The 21,168-nt window shown below is 48.1% G+C and overlaps 2 protein-coding genes across 3 annotated transcripts in view; one reads left to right on the forward strand and one right to left on the reverse strand.

The window, feature by feature from the left end:
• The window catches only part of NSA2 (NSA2 ribosome biogenesis factor), a 53,482-nt gene extending 52,966 nt beyond the window's left edge, over positions 1 to 516 (reverse strand). For both annotated transcript variants that reach the window (XR_003940994.1, XM_030193278.1), the window contains exon 1: positions 429 to 516. Coding sequence is in view for 1 of the 2 variants with exons in the window: in XM_030193278.1 (XP_030049138.1) it covers positions 429 to 431 (3 nt within the window). In the remaining variant the exon portion in view is untranslated. The remainder of the gene's footprint in view (positions 1 to 428) is intronic.
• A 120-nt stretch (positions 517 to 636) lies between these two features.
• GFM2 (G elongation factor mitochondrial 2) overlaps positions 637 to 21,168 on the forward strand; it is a 147,448-nt gene continuing 126,916 nt past the window's right edge. The window contains 2 exon segments of the mRNA XM_030193279.1: positions 637 to 868; positions 15,896 to 15,980. Of these exon segments, the coding sequence (XP_030049139.1) occupies positions 15,912 to 15,980 (69 nt within the window). The 5' untranslated portion in view covers positions 637 to 868; positions 15,896 to 15,911.

Consider the following 21,168-nt stretch of genomic DNA (forward strand, 5'->3'; position numbering starts at 1 on the left):
TAGTATTGGGAAAAATCTGCATTAAATCACGTCTTTGTCATAACAACATGATCCTGATACGCCTCTAAGAGCATGCGTCCACAACCTTCCAAATATTACTCTTTACATAATACGTCCATATCGAGCCCTCTGATCGTCCATATTCCTTGCAAGTAGTTTTGTGTGTTTCTTCACTTATGTATTTTTTTAAGGAGTGAGGGAAATAATCTAGTGCAGTAATTTCAAATCGCCATCGTTTCCCTTTGTTTAAATTGCGAATGCATAAACTGAACAGTATGCCTTCCCTATTCTCTTACATCCTCATCATTATCTCAGTTTATTTTATCGTCGAACGCTGTCCAATGCGGACACGATTTTAGTGGCATTATTATTATACGGGAATGTTGGGGGCCTTTTAGTACCTGCAGTCAATCAATAGCGGCTCTTACCATGGTGACAGCTGTTCCTGGAAGACTCACACACCGCTTCTTACAACACACACGACCTAGCCACCATCACTGAAGGAATAAAGGAAAGCACACAGCAAACACTTCCAGGTTAAAGCGCTACTTGCCCCCCCCGCCCTTTACGGAAGTTCCCTCTTCTTCCAGGGAAAATGCCGCGTTAAAATCTCTTTAGTACAGACCGATTCTGTGATCGAGATATGCAGCAATAGGTACAGAGACGAAAATAGTCTCAACTTCACAACGCCAGAACCTGGAGGCAGCTTAAAGTTGTGAGGGGAAACTGCGCTACGCTACCACGTGCCAAGAAGGTTTTGTTTTAATCCAACCTCCCTGATTGCTATAAACCACAAAGCACCCTGGGAAGAAGGTCAGGTCAGGCTAGGGTTCACTGCTGAGTGATGTCGGTGCGGCTCTGGATTGAGGTGAGGCGTGGAAATCATAGAGTTATTCAAGTCTTATCACATGCATACACCAGAACGGGCATCCATACACACACTGCAAAAGTAACCAACAACTTCTACAGAGTACATCCAAAACTTAAATTTTTATTTTCTCATTTCCATCGTTCAGAATTCCAGACAGCAGATGTACAGAGCAGCAGGACCCAAAGCTGTCAAAAAAAAAAAAAGTAAAGTCAGAAACAACACAGTTTATACCTAATTGTTCCCATCCTTAGGATTCACCTTTGGGTTTAAAAAGCAAACTCATGTGCATCTAAGGACTAGATAAGCAAATTAAAACAAAGTTTAAAGCAAATGCCCTTAATATGTAATATTTGGTACAGCAGTCTGAGCCAACAGATTTATTTTCCATTGAATCTGGCAGCGAATAGTGTGCCGAACTGGACAAGAATGACACTTCTGTATGATGGTAGTAGCTCTGTTGTCATTCAATTATTGTTCTTTAAAAAAGTAGTAATAAAAAATATCAAGTGCATTTTTATAATACTGTAATCCACAAAACAAAAGAAGCAAGTTCCTATATGCCATTTTTTTTGTTTTAATCTAAGCACAGGAAAAAAATATTTTAAATGCACACAGGTTGCAACCTAATGTTTAATGTGGGATATAAATGTCATATGTAAATAGATAGAAACTGAATATTGAGCAGTAGATTCTTATAACATGATGATGGCTGTTTTAGAGGTTCTTTACCAGGAGAAAAAAAAATAAACCTCTGCACGAATATAACAGTGCTAGGGTGTCCCTATAACCGGCCCCCTCCAAATGTTTAAACTTGGAGGGCAAACTGATTGCGATTTCTAAAACAGTTTACTACTTTATTATTATTTATTGTTAGGATTTATTTACCGGCTTTTTGAAGGAGTTCACTCAAGGCAGTGTACAGTAAGAATAGATCAAACATGAGCAATAGCCAATTACAGCAGTAAAAATATTCGAAAACAATACAAAGTATGGCATGGTATACTAGCAATGTCAACACAATACATAATAGAACATTCCTTAGCGTCCCTCCGGACCGGATCAGGATTGGACTGATGGGTTGTGCTCGCCTACCAGCAGGTGGAGACTGAGAAAAAACTCTGACTCTAGAGAGCCAATAGGAGCCCTGGCCATGTGACCTTAGCCTCAGTATTTTCTCAGTCTCCCAGCAGGTAGGAAGTGAGCCCATTAGTCTCTCTCCTTTTCTCTTTAGATATTACAGATATTTGTGATATTTCTTCTGTGCCTGGAATCTTATTTAGAGGCTTGACAGGGTTTCCTTTCTCTTCTTTCTTTGACAGCCTCGGGGGTGTTAAACTCAGGTGTCTCGAGTCCACCCCCCTTCCTCCCCATCTCCCTGGCTTAGCAGGGAAGGGCCGTCCCTTTCTCTGGAAAGGTGTACCGTCTTTGGGAGAGGCAGCCACTTTTAACAGGTAGCTGCTTTAAAAGAATTAAATCAAATAAAAGGAAATTCAAAGAAGCAGCCTTTCTTTCCCCAGACTTCTAACGAGCAGGCAGCTCTAGTGTTTTATTATGATTGAGGGGTTATAAAAAAAAAAAAAAACAAACAGAAGAAAATAATTCAGTATCTGTGACTTTAAACAGCGATTTTTCTCGTCAGATTTAATTTCCTCCATTTTCTTGCGTTTTGGCAGCGGCAGTTTAAACAAATGAAAAAAAAAAAAAAAGTGCGAACCGCGTAAGCGCGGCCACCTGTTTTTTCCGATATGGCTTAAAAGTTCAAACAGCTGCTGTCGGTCAGCGTCGCGCAGTTCACGCAGCCGGAACGTGTAAATTTTGCTCTCTCTTCAAGGTTTCTTCGGGTCCGGTGCTGCCTCCAGTTTTTTCGGGGCCTTTTTCGCCGGCTGTTGTTTCTTCGCCGTTCCACTGGGCTCCGCTTGTTCGGAGGTGTCGGGCGTGCTGTCGATGATCGCCACAGGGCCAGTGGCGCGAACGGCGGCCATTTTGTTTCTCCCTCCATCTTATCAGTTGGGGATCTCTCTGCTGAAGGTAAGGCTGCAGTTCATAGAGCAGTTCGGCTCCAAGATGTGTACACTTTTGTATGTGCTGAACGGCGTATTCTAAAATGCTCTTCACATCAGCAGGCAATATTTGGTTGAAAGGGGGCTCCTTTCGTATATGGATATATAACAAGCTTTTCTTGTTTTAAATTTCTATGTATCACGGGGCTGTTAACACTAGTTTTTTCTGGTGCTCAGTCATTTTTCATTGCCTGGTGGAAAACTACATCTTATCATAATATCATAATTAATTTCAAGCATTTTCCTCAATAGCTGTAGTATTATACAGTGTTTTAAGAACTTTAGAAACTTTCTCTATAGGCATAGAGTAAATTTCTGTCTTTCTCATTCCCTGGTGAATAGGACTACATTGTCTAAGAGTCAATTGATTGGTACTTTGCAATTCTGACCATAATATCTTAGTTCCTTTCAAGCATTTTACTCCATGCCTATGATGTTATATAGTGTTTTAAGAACTTAACAGACACTCTCAATGGCTGTAGTGTTATACAGTGTTTTCTTTTTCCGACTTTAAGAAGCCTTCTCTAGAGGCATACAGTATATTGTTCAGATGCCATGGGGATATATCAGCTCTTTCATATTCTCTGAGGGACAGTCCTGTCTACCAAGCTCCCAATCACTCAGCTGCCTTAGCAGGCATGCTTTATTCATGTCTTCCCTTCTTTTCCAACTGCCTTGAAGCCTCTCATTTTTCATTTTAGCTTTCTTCTGGTTTTTACAGGACTTATGGTCACTTAGAGAATAAAGTCATCCTTTCACTTAAAGATAGTGGACGGTCCTCAAACCATCTACTCGTGTTTGTCACTACTCTATCAGTTCAGCATTGGCAGATTATAAACATCCTGGTTTGGTCCAGTATGCCTACACATACCATCTGCTATCTCTTCCTCTTCCTTAGAGACCTGATGTTATATCAAGCTTTCTTGAATTCAGATACAGTCTTGTCTACACTGCCTTCACCAAGTGGCTGTGGCACAACTTCACTTTTTTCGTTACAGGTAATTTCCAAGTTTGTCCTTTTTCATTTTCATTCTATGCGCCTTCACTCCAGAGTGTTCTTTCAATTGGAAGGGGATTCACTCACTTCCTGTGTATTTATACCATAGGTACATAAGTATGGTTATGCTGGGTAAGGCCTAAAGTCCATCAAGTCCAGCATTCATATCTAATGGGCATAGGTACATAAGTTTTGCCATTCTGGGGAAGCTCAAATGTCCACCTTTCTACAGCCAGAACAGCATTAAAGAAAAAAAAAAAAAAACTCTCACGAGAGTATCGAACAGAAATCTCTGCTCCAAAAGCAAGGCTTTGCAGTAATTCTGCAAACTAACGCATACAATATTTGCCATGGCTGTTCACCACTAGGAACACCAGGGACCCTGGGCCTAGGTTCGGTGTTTTAACCTGAAACAAGCTCAACATTCATATCTATTGGGTGTGAGTCTGGTACTACTACTACTACTACTACTTAACATTTCTAGAGCGCTACTAGGGTTACGCAGCGCTGTACAAATTAACAAAGAAGGACGTTCCCTGCTCAAAGGAGCTTACAATCTACATCTCAGTGAGGGAGGACGCATGACCGTGGTACGTGGATTAGTGGTATGTGGATTAGGGAGATCCAAGAAATTACAGGCCGGTGAATCAGACGTTCATACTGGGACAATTTTTTTCTGTCCGGAGCGTACTACCATAGCTGGTGGACTCCTATATTCAGAACTTTCTATATTCAGAACATACCCAACTATGGAACGCCATAGAGATAGGGTTGGAGTTTGTAGCCCTATTTAACTGGTGTCCTTGGTCACCCTTCCTCTTCTCCTCAGGATCCAGAGAATGGCTAGTTTTTTGCTTATGCATTAACCGGTCATTTTCAGCAGTACTCTCTCTTCCGTTCTTTTATAGATCTAAGAGGATGTTCATTGCGCTCTTAGGGTCATTTCATTCTTACCTAGACGACTGCCTAATTGGAGAAAGTCTTATCAGCAGAGTTCTCAGGTCACGCACCAGGTGTTGCATTTCTTACAGTCTCTAGGTTGGGTGGTGATTGTAGCCAGATCTCTCATTTGATCTCTCATTAGATATCTCTGATTTTCTCTTTGTTTAGTCAGGTTGGCGCACAGTCTTTTGTCTCCTCTGCAAACATCCCAGTTTATATTTTTCTTGGTGACCTTGGGCCTTCGGCCATTTCCTCGCTCTATTCTGCAGAATGCAATTTTACTTTCTAATGCCCAAGAAGGAATTTTCCTTCATCCTATTGCGAATCTCAGGGTCATCAATCGTGCTATTTAAGTGTCATCTAGTTATCTCAATAACCTTAGTTCTGTCATTGGGATGCTTCGTGCAGTACACTTTTTGGCAGAAGCTTGTTTGTATATATTTTTTTTCTGGGGGACCTCAGCAATTCGTTTTACCTTCGGGTGAATTTTGTTTTCCCTACTGACAAACTGTCAGGTTCTCCGGTTCAGAGCCCGCGGGGCCGGGCTCTGGAGCAAACGTGAGCCCTTGGGCTGCTGACGAGGAGCGACAGCAGCAGGCAAAACCCACCAACCAACACTGGGTAAGCACACCGGCAGGGACTGCAGGCACTGCCCAGCGAACCGAAACACCTGGACTGGAATCCCCCGGACTGGAGGACACAGGACTGGAACACTGGACTGCAATCCCCCGGACTGGAACACACACCGGACCGGAACACACTGGACTGGAGCACACCAAACTGGAACACACACCGCACAGCTTCACCTGTGCTTAGCTACTAAACCCCCCCAGGAGTTGAGCTTCTGGGTTCGAGTAGCCGACAGGACTTACTGGATACCGGGTGACATAGGGACCAGGACTGGAAACAGAAGTGCTCCTAAACCTAAACTGATCTACGTGCTCCCAATCCCTAAACCAGCAGGAGTGTTCCTAACAGTAAATTGACAAAAGGACTTCCTAAGCCCTATACCAAACAGGAGCTCCTAATCCCTGCTCAAGAAAGGAACTTCCTAAGCCCTAAACTAACAGAGCAGGGAACTAAACACAAAGCTAACACAGGTGCTACTAAGCACCAAGCTACAAGCAGAGCTTTACACTAATAAGCTGAACACAGAACTAACCAGCTACCTAAGCACTGCTCTAGCAAGCTAGATACAACTAACAAGGTGCTTCCCAAGCACTACTCTGGCAAGCAACCAGAAGAGCTCCTAGCACTAAAAGGGAAGACAGGGGAGCCACAAGGAAAAAGAAGGGAAGCTAACACATAAGCCAAAAGTGATTCTAAATCACCAAACACCAACAGCAAAGACTGCAATGCTCCCAATAGCACAATCCCAGAAGTACTTCTAACAGCAAACTCTGCAGTGTTCCTAACAACACCAAACCCTGAAGTACTTCTATCAACAACAGAGCTTCCAAAGCCCTACACACAGCAATGCTTCCAAAACCAAGAGGGAAAAGCAGGGGGACCAAACACACAAACACCAGTGCACACTGCACTAACACTAACCTGGACCTTAGCAAAAGCAAGCAGGGAAACTAGACACAGAGTCAGAAGTGCACACTGCACCACCCTACCTACAGCAAACACCACTGTTGCAAAGGCCCTGAAGGAAACAAGACCACTTCCTTATCAAGGCTCTCCCTGATGATGTCACACTCCCTAGACCTAGGCAAAAGCACACTGACCCAGAGAGGCCCAACCCACACCAATGCAAAACCGTGAAACCCTTGAAGCCAGTACACCCAAAGAGAGTTAGAGCAACTCAGGCAACACACAGCTGTAGTAAAGAAACAATTAACCCCATGCTGCTGGAAGCTGCCAGCACAGAGAGACAGAGCCAGCTCAGAAAGGAAAGAGAAAAGAAACAGAAGCCAGCTAAGAAGCTGACCCCCAGGAAAGAGGTAAGTTTGAGAGGGGTTCAGACCGCAATCATAACAGCACCTCCCCCTCAAGGCTCCTGTGTCCCCACGGGAGCTCCAGGTCTCAAAAGACAATTTAGGTTTCCATGGGTAGCTGTGATGAAATCTCCCAATGGGTTTCACAACATAAATCTGGGCGGCTGGGCAGGACGTGACAAGTACATCTGGAACTAGGAAACCAGAATGGCTTTGGCCGCCACAAGGCTCTTTAGAACGGCTGCTAGGCAGGATCAGAGTCTTGGATGCAACAAGTGGAGTTCTATTCAACAGGAACCATCTCCTGAAGGAGTCCACAACTTCCTTGACTTCCTGGCACTCCACTGTGGCAGCCAGAACTGGGCTAGAGCCCACACCCATCCTGGAATATAAAGCCGGACAGGAACTCGAACAGGACTTCAGACTGGACCTTGCCTCTTGGCTGGAGCTGGAACTCAGGAGGGGTTCAACATCTTGGTTGAAGTGGGAACTCAGAGTAGACTCAGCATCTTGCCTGAGACTGCAATCTGATCCGGCCTCAGCCTTTTGGCCGGAACTGCCACTCAATTCGGACTCAGCCTCTTGGCTGGACTCGGTACTCAACGTAGACTCAGCATCTCGGCTGGCACTGGCACTTGCTCCGGACTCAGCATCTTGACCGGGACTGCAACTTGACCCGGACTCAGCATCTTGCCTGGAACTGGAACTCCAACTTGACCCAGACTCAGCATCTTGGCCGGGACTGCAACTTGACTCGGACTCAGCATCTTGCCTGGAACTGGAACTCCAACTTGACCCGGACTCAGCCTCTTGCCTGGGACTGGAACTCCAACTTGACCCGGAATCAGCATCTTGCCTGGGACTGGAAATCCAACTTGACCCGGACTCAGCATCTTGGCCGGGACTGTAACTTGACCCGGACTCAGCCTCTTGCCTGGGACTGGAACTCCAACTTGACCTGGACTCAGCATCTTGACCGGGACGGCAACTCTCACCGGACTCAGCATCTTGGCCAGGACTGTAACTTGACCCGGACTCAGCATCTTGCCCGGGACTGTAACTCAATTGTGATTCGGCATCTCGGCTGAACTCTGCACTCGGTGCAGACTCAGCACTCATCGTGGACTCGTCATCTTGGCTGGGCTCTGCACTCGGTGTAGACTCAGCACTCATCGTGGACTCATTATCTTGGCTGGGCTCTGTACTCAGTGCAGACTCAGCATCTTGACTGGAACTGCAACTCGATCCAGACTCAGCATCTTGACTGGAACTACAACTCAATCCAGACTCAGCATCTTGACTGGAACTGCAACTCGATCCAGACTCAGCATCTTGACTGCCAATGCTGCAACTCGATCCAGACTCAGCATCTTGACTGCCAATGCTGCAACTCGATCCAGACTCAGCATCTTGACTGGAACTGCAACTCGATTCAGACTCAGCATCTTGACTGGAACTGCAACTCGATCCAGACTCAGCATCTTGACTGGAACCACAACTCGATCCAGACTCAGCATCTTGACTGGAACTACCACTCTCAGCATCTTGACTGGAACTACAACTCGATCCAGACTCAGCATCTTGACTGTCAATGCTGCAACTCACTCCAGACTCAGCATCTTGACTGGAACTACAACTCGATCCAGACTCAGCATCTTGACTGGAACTACAACTCACTCCAGACTCAGCATCTTGACTGGAACTACAACTCGATCCAGACTCAGCATCTTGGCTGCCACTACTGCAACTCACTCCGGACTCAGCATCTCGGCTGCCACTGCTGCCACTCGATCCAGACTCAGCATCTTGACAGGCAAAGCCCTTCAGGCTGGACTCAGAAGTTTGTCGGGAAAAATCAGGAAGCCACCTTCTTTCAGCTTGGGCTTCAGGAGTATCCCGTAGGGTTAGCTCCGAGAGAAGCTGGAAGCGATAAAAGAAGAGCTTGGTAGCAGGGTCAATAGCAGAAACTGGGTTCTCTTCGAACCCAAGCCAGGAGACACGCCTTCTCTCTGCTGCAGCTTCAGGAGTATTCTTCAAGGCTGGATCAGACAAAAGTGCAACCCGGTAATCCTGGAGTGTCAGAAACGGATCCAGATCAAAAATGGGGTTGGAACTGGGATCCAAACTGGTACTAGGAGGCTTGGTTTGAAGCGCCACTTGAACTGGACTCCGAGGCTTGCGTGGAGGCGCCATCTAGACTGGCACCGGAGGCTCGGTGAGAAGCCCCTCTCGGACTGGAATCCGAGGCTCAGCCAGCAGCGTCCCACGGACTGCACTCTGAAGCTTGAGTGGAAGCGCCACTTGAACTGGCATCGGAGGCTCGGTCAGAAGCGTCCCTCGGACTGGACTCTGAAGCTTGGCTGGACATGCTGCTCGGACTGGATTCAGAGGCTTGTCTGGGCGCGCTGCTTGAACGGGACTGGACCCCTGCTGGGCCCAGAGCGTGGAATTCCCAAGACGTCTTCTCTCAGCGACAGCTTCAGGAGTATCCCACAAAGCTGGATTCAAGACAAGGCTGCGGCGATACTCTGAGAGCGTGATGAAAGGGTCCATATCTGAAACTGGGTTTTCAGCGATTCCAAGCCACCGGACACGTTTTCTCTCAGCTGCTGCTTCAGGGGTCTTCTTCAACACAGGATGAGACAAAAGCTTCCCACGATACTGACGGAGAGTCATAGAAGGATCAAGAACAACGATGGAGCTGGACCCCAGCTGGGTCAGCTGGGCGGGGGTTCTTGCCGGGCTCATGGCCTTTGCAATCTGTCAGGTTCTCCGGTTCAGAGCCCGCGGGGCCGGGCTCTGGAGCAAACGTGAGCCCTTGGGCTGCTGACGAGGAGCGACAGCAGCAGGCAAAACCCACCAACCAACACTGGGTAAGCACACCGGCAGGGACTGCAGGCACTGCCCAGCGAACCGAAACACCTGGACTGGAATCCCCCGGACTGGAGGACACAGGACTGGAACACTGGACTGCAATCCCCCGGACTGGAACACACACCGGACCGGAACACACTGGACTGGAGCACACCAGACTGGAACACACACCGCACAGCTTCACCTGTGCTTAGCTACTAAACCCCCCAGGAGTTGAGCTTCTGGGTTCGAGTAGCCGACAGGACTTACTGGATACCGGGTGACATAGGGACCAGGACTGGAAACAGAAGTGCTCCTAAACCTAAACTGATCTACGTGCTCCCAATCCCTAAACCAGCAGGAGTGTTCCTAACAGTAAATTGACAAAAGGACTTCCTAAGCCCTATACCAAACAGGAGCTCCTAATCCCTGCTCAAGAAAGGAACTTCCTAAGCCCTAAACTAACAGAGCAGGGAACTAAACACAAAGCTAACACAGGTGCTACTAAGCACCAAGCTACAAGCAGAGCTTTACACTAATAAGCTGAACACAGAACTAACCAGCTACCTAAGCACTGCTCTAGCAAGCTAGATACAACTAACAAGGTGCTTCCCAAGCACTACTCTGGCAAGCAACCAGAAGAGCTCCTAGCACTAAAAGGGAAGACAGGGGAGCCACAAGGAAAAAGAAGGGAAGCTAACACATAAGCCAAAAGTGATTCTAAATCACCAAACACCAACAGCAAAGACTGCAATGCTCCCAATAGCACAATCCCAGAAGTACTTCTAACAGCAAACTCTGCAGTGTTCCTAACAACACGAAACCCTGAAGTACTTCTATCAACAACAGAGCTTCCAAAGCCCTACACACAGCAATGCTTCCAAAACCAAGAGGGAAAAGCAGGGGGACCAAACACACAAACACCAGTGCACACTGCACTAACACTAACCTGGACCTTAGCAAAAGCAAGCAGGGAAACTAGACACAGAGTCAGAAGTGCACACTGCACCACCCTACCTACAGCAAACACCACTGTTGCAAAGGCCCTGAAGGAAACAAGACCACTTCCTTATCAAGGCCCTCCCTGATGATGTCACACTCCCTAGACCTAGGCAAAAGCACACTGACCCAGAGAGGCCCAACCCACACCAATGCAAAACCGTGAAACCCTTGAAGCCAGTACACCCAAAGAGAGTTAGAGCAACTCAGGCAACACACAGCTGTAGTAAAGTAAAACAATTAACCCCATGCTGCTGGAAGCTGCCAGCACAGAGAGACAGAGCCAGCTCAGAAAGGAAAGAGAAAAGAAACAGAAGCCAGCTAAGAAGCTGACCCCCAGGAAAGAGGTAAGTTTGAGAGGGGTTCAGACCGCAATCATAACACAAACAAGGCGGAGAGAGCTATGTTGGTCCTTGCCATGGCAATGGGTTATGTCATCCGCCAAGGAGGAGTTAAGAGTATACTCTTGAGTTTGTACTCATTTTTTCTTAGTTGTGTCACCCTGCGTTTAGGTGAATGGACTCTCATTTTTTCAGCCTTACTTCCTCACTGCGACACTTCAGGGCTATCTCTTTTTGCCTTCAGGCTCACGAACATTTCTTGCTTCTTCCGTTCAGCAACAGTCTTGACGGAGACAGGGACAGATGCCAACATCCAGCAGGGGTTTTTCAACCTTCTTTATGCGTTTCTTCCATCATCTCACTAGGTGTTTACGCAGAACCAAGGCACCCTTCTACATCCGGACCCCCAGTCACTCAAACGTATGGCGTGGTTACTGGGTCTGCAACATCTTTGATATTTTCGCAGGAAGTACTTCAAGTTTTAATTGCTTCCAGACAGAAATCTACATTAAAGTCCTATGAATCAAAGTGGCGACGGTTCACTCTGTGGTACTCCTCTCGCCACTTCATTCCACAAACAGTATCCATTTTGCATGTTTTGGAATATCTTCTGCATCTTGCGAAATCTTGTCTGTCTTACTCATCCATTAGAGTTCATTTGGCAGCTCTATCAGTGATGCATGATACTGTTGACAACCGCACGCTTATGCAGCATCCACTGTCAAAGCGGTTTCTTAAAGGAGTCCTGCACCTGTACCTCCCGCTTCGTCCACCAGCTAGGTGAACTAGGTGAACAGACTCTTAAAGTTCTGTTTTCTAGTAGCCATAACTTTTTCTATAAAGTTTTCCTCTTCAAGCAGTGTTTCCCAGTAGCCATTGCAGCAAGTAGATCTATGTGTGGAATACTTCTACGGTTGGTAACTTCTTTTCGGTCTGCTGTAGTTTAAAGTTTTCACCTTTCCCAATCGGTTTTTTCTTATTGGTTTTGTCCTTCTAGCCAATAGGCATAAAAGTTTTTCATTGTTTCTAACCCGCTATATCGCGAAGGATCAAGGAAATGAGAATGTCTATTTCTCTTCTCGCTGAGAGGGCAGTTCCACAGCGTATTACAACATATTCCACAACTTCAGAAGCGGGCTCTATTCTTACTACGGCGATTTTTGGTGCTCTCGGTGCACATTGGTAAGTTGGCAACTTAGTCCTAGTTTCATTTTATTTTGCTCATTGGGACACACTACATGTTAGTTGTCGCCAGGTGGCCTATGCAGCATGAACATTTCTCTGCAGTTTTCATAGGGTCCCTCCCTTCAGATTACTGCTTTGGTACTTCCCATCAGTCCAATCCTGGTCCGGTCCGGAGGGACGCTAAGGAAGGAGAAATTAGATCTTACCTGCTAATTTGCTTTCCTTTAGTCCCTCCGGACCAGGCCCCTCACATGTTCTCTCTACTCTTTAGCTTCTTTTATTAAGTAGGAAGTGTATTCAGTAGGAAGTGTATTCATTCCTTTACGATTCGTGGAACAATACTATATATATACAGAACTTTACATGGTCTGTACCACTTCTCTGGTGGTTGCTGGTGAGCTCAATTGCTGGAATCTATCTATAAAACCTTAAATACGCCATACCACCTCTGGTGAGAGTTGTGGCTGAGCTCAGTTGCTGGAATATCTATAAAACCTTAAATATGATTTACCACTTTTCTGGTGAGAGTTGCTGGTAAGCTCAGTTGATGGAATATATATAAAATCTTAAGTGGGCCATACCACTTCTCTGGTGAGAGTTGCTGGTGAGCTATAAGACAAGTGAGCCACACCACTTCTCTGGTGAGAGTTGCGGGTGAGCTATATTATACGTGAGCCATACCACTTCTCTGGGGAGAGTTGCTGGTGAGCTATATTACATGTGAGCCATATTGCTTCTCTGGTGAGAGTTGCTGGTGAGCTATAGTACAAGTGAGCCATACCACTTCTCTAGTGAGAGTTGCTGGTGAGCTGTAATACATATCGGGTCATACCACTTCTCTGGTGAGAGTTGCTGGTGAGCTATAGTACAAGTGAGCCATACCACTTCTCTGGTGAGAGTTGCTGGTGAGCTGTAATACATATCGGGCCATACCACTTCTCTGGTGAGAGTTGCTGGTGAGCTCTGATACTTGGCATTGCCGAGTGCTTTGTGGCTGCTAGGATTCCATACGGCACAGAAGGTCTTTCTTTCTTTCCTGCTTTGTTATTCAAATACTGAGGCTAAGGTCACATGGCCAGGGCTCCTATTGGCTCTCTAGAGTCAGAGTTTTTTCTCAGTCTCCACCTGCTGGTAGGTGAGCACAACCCATCAGTCCAATCCTGGTCCGGAGGGACTAAAGGAAAGCAAATTAGCAGGTAAGATCTAATTTCTCCTTATAATTGGTAGTAAAGGGTAAGGCAAAGTTTAACATATAGATGGGTAAGAAGTAGGAAGAATTAGAAAGTAAGGTGACTGATTTGAAGAACGTTGCACATGGAGGAGTGGATAAACATGTCCCTCTGCAGTGTGTGCAGCCCGAGTCACTCCTTGTGTGTGTGAATGAGACTAACAAGTTAGTTACTTCTTCCATTAAAGGCTTGGTTGAAGAGCCAAGCTTTCACCTGCTTCCTGAAGTAGAGATAGTCTTGTGTTAAGCGGAGCCTTTCAGGCAATGCATTCCAGAGTGTGGGGGCTACTCCGGAGAAGGCTCGCTTGCGGGTATCACATAGTGTAATCTCTTTTGGAGAGGGTGTAGTTAGTGAAAGGCCTTGGGAGGAACGTAGTGTCTTTACCTATAAAAACCTATTGCTTCCTCTGTGTACGTCTATATGCTGCACAAACTGGCATGTTTGAAAATGTAGGTGAGATTAAATAAAAATACTACCGACAATAAAGAACGACAGTGTGGATGCAGCAGCTCATAGGCTTGTCATCCAACCTCTTTACTCCTTGCATTGGTGGCTTGCTTGGCGCGGCTACCGGTCCCGCCCCCTGATGTTAGTTCCTTCCTGTTCCGGCTTTGCGCCGCCGCTAATAGAGAGACCTTGGGCATTGCTATTGTAAGTTTTTCTTCTTGTCGCTGCTTGCTTCCCTCAGTAGCAGTTGCAGCGGCTTGTGTGACAGCGGGAGGGAGGGAAGCGGCAGTGGCTTGGGTGACAGCCGATGGGGAAATCCTGAATTGGGACTACCAATGTTTTTTTTCCCCAGATGAATCGTGAATTGGACAGTACTACTGTGAATCCTCCAAGCAGTGACAATGTGGCTAGATTGTTTTTTTTTCTGCAATTTGGGTGGTTGTGCGTGCAATACAGTGGGACCAAATCTGATAGGTGGCTAATAGATCTAGGCAGTAGTTGTTGGTTATTGAGGTATTTTTCTGATTACAACTCATTACTGGTGCAAACACCACTAATACTCCCTGAAAAACTGACACAGCCCATGGCGTTAAAATAACTCTGTAGGTGTAGTGGGCAGAAGACAGTGGTGTAGGTATGGTGAGTAGGATTTGAATAGCAGAGTCAGAGACCAGAATAAGGACCAGAGAAATGTTGGTGAGACAGCAGGGGAAACGATACAAGAATTTCCAGGAGGGGCAAAGACAAAACTAAAACTTGCTTACAAAACTGGGTATAATCATCACTGTGAATAAGCATATCAGCAGAGAGGTAGGTCGGTGGTGCCATTTGTTGGGCAAACTGGATGTATCCTTCTGTTACTAATGGTGAATGCCTGTGCACTGGAGATGGAGTTGAAGGGAACTGAAGTGACATGGAGAGAAACAGGTTGATAATGATACATGTGTGTGGGGTTCATAACAAAACATGTACCTCTGCATATGCTAGAAGAAAGAAATAGAAACCAGAGCCAGGAGCTTCATAATTGACTAGCATGTTTACTTGTAGGAGAACTGAAGTTGATGCCCCTGTATAAGTCTTTGGTGAGGCCCCACCTGGAGTATTGTGTTCAGTTTTGGAGGCCGTATCTTGTTAAGGATGTAAAAAGAATTGAAGCGGTGCAAAGAAAAGCTACGAGAATGGTATGGGATTTGCGTTACAAGACGTATGAGGAGAGACTGGCTGAACTAAACATGTATACTCTGGAGGAAAGGAGAAACAGGGGTGATATGATACAGACATTCAAATATTTGAAAGGTATTAATCCGCAAACGAACCTTTTCCGGAGATGGGAAGGTGGTAGAACGAGAGGACATGAAATGAGATTGAAGGGGGGCAGACTCAAGAAAAATGTCAGGAAGTATTTTTTCACGGAGAGAGTAGTGGATGCTTGGAATGCCCTCCCGCGGGAGGTGGTGGAATTGAAAACGGTAACGGAATTCAAACATGCGTGGGATAAGCATAAAGGAATCCTGTGCCGAAGGAATGGATCCTCAGGAGCTTAGTCAAGATCGGGAGGCAGGGCTGGTGGTTGGGAGGTGGGGATAATGCTGGGCAGACTTATACGGTCTGTGCCAGAGCCGGTGGTGGGCAGCGGGACTGGTGGTTGGGAGGCAGGGATAGTGCTGGACAGACTTGTACGGTCTGTGCCAGAGCCGGTGGTTGGTAGGCAGTGCTGGTGGTTGGGAGGTGAGGATAGTGCTGGGCAGACTTATACGGTCTGTGCCAGAGCCGGTGGTTGGGAGGAGGGGCTGGTGGGCTCTCTGGGGACAAGGAAATATTTATCATACCTGCATGTATCTCACCCGGGGCTACTACGAAAAAGGTGTGAGCTAAATCCAAAATTAAATTTTAAAAATCCATTACTGTACTAAAAAAAATGGCCTAAAGCCCAACTGTTAGGTGTCTACAAAGTGCCTGCATAGATCCAAACATAAATTGTGATTAGTTGTTTTAGGAAAATCCGGATTATGATCATTTGGTGCCTTACAGGTTCACATCAGGCAAGATGAAAATGTTGGCAGTTCTGAGGAAATTTACAGTAAACATCCATGAGACATCCTATTTATACAATGAGGTAACCTTTTGTTCAAACTTATTTTTAGTGTTTAGGAATGTTTGAGCTCTGTGCAGCAAACTACATCATTTCATCAGATGTGTATTCCTGTGTATGGTGTAAAATATTATTTTATCTCTGATCCTTACCCTGCTAGTAGACATCCTTTCTTATGTGGAATTTGATATAGTTTTGGTAGTATGCAGCAGCACTTCCTTATCGTCATGCCAGCCCGGCCAAGACTGGTGGGTTATGTACTCCTACCAGCAGATAGAGACTGTGAACCTTTGATGTTAGAGTTAGCGTATAACTATCCTTTCCTTGTCATCAGCAGCAGATGAATCCATTAACTGATGGGTTGTATCCACCTACCAGCAGGTGGAGATAGAGAACACTGAAAAACCACAGTGACCCTTGGACGGCTAGCCCCAACTGCCTTCAGTATTTCTCTATCTCCCAGCTGGTGTGGACGTAGCTTGATCAGCTCCTGGATTTCTGCCTGGGGTGGCTCCTGTGCTTTGCCAGTTGAGCAGGGGTGTTGTGGCTGGTGGTGCCCACTTTAAAGGCATATAGGTTCGCCCTTTCCCTGCCTTACCCATTCCCCCTCCTCCCGGAGTCCCTCTGTTGCTGCCTGCCTCCAACTTTCCTCACAGCGTTAAAAAAAAAAAAAAAAAAAGAGTGCGCTTTTACTGCTTGGCTGTTCTGAGGCTTTTTCCAGAGATTCTGGTTCTGTGCAGCTTGACCGGAGCTCGTTGACTCGGTCTTCTGAGGTGAGAGTGTTGCCCAGCTCCTCTGGGGAGGTCCCGCGGACGCCGTTCCGAATGGGGTAAGTTTTGGCGCGAAGCTGCCATTTTATTGATATATTTTCGTCCACTCGGGCGATGGCTGCTGAGGGAGTTAAGCGCTGCTCCCGTTGTGGTAAGCGCAGATCAGCAGCGGGGCTGTGCAAAACGTGCTCCTTAGACGCTCGTGCTAGTACGAGCATGCCGAGCGATGATTCTTCCCGCTTGATGGAGCTGGCAGCGGGCGCCATTTTGGAAGCGCCACATGTCTCTACCCTCGCAGTTGCGGAGGAGTCTGAGTGTAGGGGGACGCCTCGTTTAGAGGGTGCCAGAGGAGCTCCAACATCCGTTTCTCCTAGTTCAGAGGCGGAGGGTCAGGGTGAGTTTTTCTCCCCTGAGTTTGTGCTTTTAATGCATTAAGCCTTCATGCTGAAAAGAGCTCTGCTGCAAGTGTCTGACACTGCGTTGCATCTTGGGTTCCCTCCGGGTGTTGTTGCCCCGGGGATGGCTTCAGATGTTATTTCCTCCCCCGAGCGTTGGAAACACGCTAAACATAGACGGGTAAATTCCCCGTCTGAAAGTGGCACATATCCTCTCTCCCCCCCCCCCCCCCCCCCCCCCCCCCCCCCCCCCCCCCCCCCGTGGTCAGGCTGTGGGGAGTCTGAGGGATCTGGCAGGCCCTCAGGGACAGATGATCCAGAGGAGGGTGCCTGTTTGCCACTGGATTTGGATGATCCCAATGCGGTTCGGATTTTCCACCGCGACGAGCTGCCAGCTGTCATTGCTGACGCCTTGCAGGCCCTCTTGATTGATGATCCTGCTGAAGGCGAGGCCTCCTCTGTTAATCTTAGGATGGCGAGTACTAAGAAGCCTACTCAGGCCTTTCCTGTGCATGACTCCATCCAAGAGCTTATTTCAGCTCAATGGTCTGACCCCAATGGGCTTTTGAAAGTGGCCAGGGCTAAGGGTCAGCTTTACCCTCTGAGTGAGGAGCACTTGGCCCCTTTGGGGATGCCTAAAGTAGATGCGTTGGTCACGACGGTGAAGACCACTCTCCCAGTAGAGGGAGGGGTCGCTTTGAAAGACATGCAGGACCGGTGGCTAGAATCCGCGCTGAAATGGTCCTTTGAAATTTTGGGCCTTGCCTTAAGGGCGTCTATTTGCAGTTCCTATGCAGCCCGGGCATGTCTTTCATGGTTACAACAGGCGGTGGAGCAGCCCGCGGATGGTGCAGGGTCCCTCTCTGAGCTGGCCCCGTGGATGGAGTCGGCCCTGTCATTTTTGGCTGACGCCCTGTACGATCTGGTCAGAGCTTCAGCTAAACAGATGTCTGTGGCGGTTTCTGCCAGCCGCCTTCTTTGGCTGTGGCATTGGGCGGCTGACATGGCCTCTAAGCAAAGGCTGATAAGGTTATCCTTTCGGGGCCTCCTGTTATTTGGAGAGGAATTGGAGAAGATTGTGAAAGACCTGGAGGACTCTAAGCCCCAGCGGTTACCTGAGGATAGGCTGAGGCCTTCTTCCAAGGGTCCTGCGTTTCCCTCCTCTTACAGACCTCGCTTCCATGAAGTTCGCAGGTATCGCCCGGGGCGCTCTGCTGGGTTTTCTCAACGTGCCCGTTTTCAGCAGAGGAACTCCTTTCGCTCGGACAAACGTTCTGCAAGGGCCGGTTCAAGGCCAGGAGTTCAGGGGCGTCCTCCACAATGATGGGACACCAGTCCACTCCTCGATTCCTGCAGTAGGAGGACGTCTTTCCCTCTTTCTACTACTACTACTATTAAACATTTCTATAGCGCTACTAGACTTACTCAGCGCTGTACAAATTAACATGAAAAGACAGTCCCTGCTCAACAGAGCTTACAATCTAAACTGGACAGACGAACAGACAGCTAAGGGTGGGGAAATTGCAGTGGTAGGGGTGATAAGTGAGGGTGTTGAGTAAGAGAGTCATGGTTAGGAGTCGAAGGAGTGGGCCAAGATTACCTCGGATCAGTGGGTCCTGGACCTGATCAGAGACGGTTACCGACTGGAATTCGGTGCCCCCGGTGAGAGACGTGTTTGTGGAATCCCGATGCGGCGCTGCCGTAAAACGGGCAGCGGTAGAGGAGAACTTACAAGTCTTGCTGCACCTTGGAGCGGTGATCCCGGTGCCTCCCGCCGAACGCGGCTGCGGCCGCTATTCCATTAATTTTTTCGTGTCTCGAAAAGGTGGGTCTTTCAGACCGATCCTCAACTTACGGAGAGTCAACGAGACCCTCAGAGTATGACACTTTTGCATGGAAACCCTGCGCTCCGTCATTGCGGCTGTACAGCCAGGAGAGTTTCTCACGTCTCTGGACCTAAAAGAAGCGTATTTCCATATTCCTATGTGGCCCCCACATCAGCGGTTTCTCCGGTTTGCGGTTTTGGGATAACATTTCCAGTTTCGAGCCTTGCCTTTCAGCCTAGCCACAGCTCCCCGTACCTTTTCCAAGGTAATGGTGGTCGTAGCTGCCTCTCTCAGGCAACTGGCTCATCAGAGCGGATTCGGCAACTGAAAGTCGTCTTGCCACAGCCAGAGTGGTGGCAGTCCTGCAGGCGCTAGGCTGGGTGGTCAATATACCCAAAAGTCACCTGACCCCTTCTTAGTCTCTCGAGTATTTGGGGGTCCGGTTCGACACGGCCTCGAGGTTTGTCTTTCTCCCCAACCAAAGGTGGTGCAAGCTTTAGAATCAGGTCCGTCTGCTCCTTCGGATGCTTCGCCCGCGAGCTTGGGACTTTGTCCAACTGCTTGGATCGATGACGGCCACCTTGGAGGTGGTTCCTTAGGCGAGAGCACATATGAGGCCTCTGCAGATTGCCCTGCTTCAACAGTGGTCTCCAATTTCCCAGGAATATCAACGCAGACTAACGTGGCTCCCTGTGGCCCGGCTCAGTATGGAGTGGTGGCTCTCCGACAGGATGCTACGCCAAGGAATGCCACTTGCGCTTCCTTCTTGGTGCCTGGTGATAACAGATGCCAGCCTTTTGGGCTGGGGAGCGCATTGCCGGGGAAGCTATGCTCAGGGTCAGTGGACAACCGTGGAAGCGTGGTGGTCCATCAATCGCTTGGAACTGAGAGCGATATTTCAGGATCTTATGGCCTTTCAAAAGACTCTGAAGGGGCTTGCTGTCCGGGTCCTGTCAGACAACACGACAGCGGTGGCCTACATAAATCAGGGCGGCACTCAGTGCAGGGTCCTGGCCACGGAGGCGCTCAGATTTGCCACTGGGCCGAGCTCCACCTGCAGCTTCTGTCAGCAGCTTACATAGCAGGTCAGAGCAATGTGCAAGCTGATTTTCTCAGCAGGCATCAAATCGACCCGGCGGAATGGGAACTGGCAGAAGAAGTTTTTCTTCAGATTTGTGCCAAATGGGGGACACCCAGAATGGATCTAATGGCATCAAGTGCAAACGCCAAAGTACCTCGCTTTTTCAGCAGAAGGAGAGATCTTCACTCGGCAGGGTTGGATGCTCTGGCTCAACCCTGGCCCTCGGGCCTCCTGTATGTGTTCCCTCCTTGGCCCTTGATAGGGCGAGTCCTACTTCGGATTCATGTACACCAGGGGTTGGTGATACTTATTGCTCCGGATTGGCCAAGGCGTACGTGGTATGCGAATCTCCGTCGGATGATAGTGGAGGCTCCGGTGCATTTGCCCCTGGTGCCGAACCTGTTGGTTCAGGGTCCGGTGTCTATGGAGGATCCCTGCCAATTTGGTCTTACGGCCTGGCTCTTGAGAGGGCGCAATTGAGAGACAAGGGCTATTCTAACAAGGTCATTTCCACTCTCTTGCAGGCCCGCAAGCGGTCCACCTCCGCAGCTTATGCTCGGATCTGGCGCAAGTTTGAGGCGTGGTGTGTTTCAAAGGCGATCACTCCCATGCGGGCTTCTGTCTCGCCGGTGCTGGACTTTTTGCAGGATGGCTTACAAAAAGGCCTGGCTTATAATTCCCTAAGGGTCCAAGTGGCAGCATTGGCATGCTATCGAGGAAAAGTCTCTGGCTTGTCCCTTGCTGCTCATCCAGACATTGCCCGATTTCTCAGAGGGGTGCTTAGGTTCCATCCTCCTGTGCGGTCGCCTTGTCCAGCCTGGAACCTGGGGCTGGTGTTGAAGGCTCTCCAGTGTTCGCCTTTCGAGTCGCTTAAGCGAGCTTCGGAGAAGGATGTGACTCTCAAGGCAGACTTTTTGGTGGCCATGACATCGGCTAGACGCGTGTCTGAGCTTCAGGCGCTGTCCTGTTGGGACCCTTTTCTACAATTCTCGGAGTCCGGAGTAATGGTACGCACAGTGCCTTCCTTCCTGCCTAAGGTGGTTTTAGCGTTTCACCTGAACCAGCCCATTTTTCTTCCTTCCTTTTCTAGGGAAGATTTCCCAGACTCCTTTGGGCAGTGTAACCAGGTGCCCCTAGGTG

This window comes from Microcaecilia unicolor, chromosome 2, assembly GCF_901765095.1.
Source record: "Microcaecilia unicolor chromosome 2, aMicUni1.1, whole genome shotgun sequence".
NCBI classification, from domain to species: domain Eukaryota; kingdom Metazoa; phylum Chordata; class Amphibia; order Gymnophiona; family Siphonopidae; genus Microcaecilia; species Microcaecilia unicolor.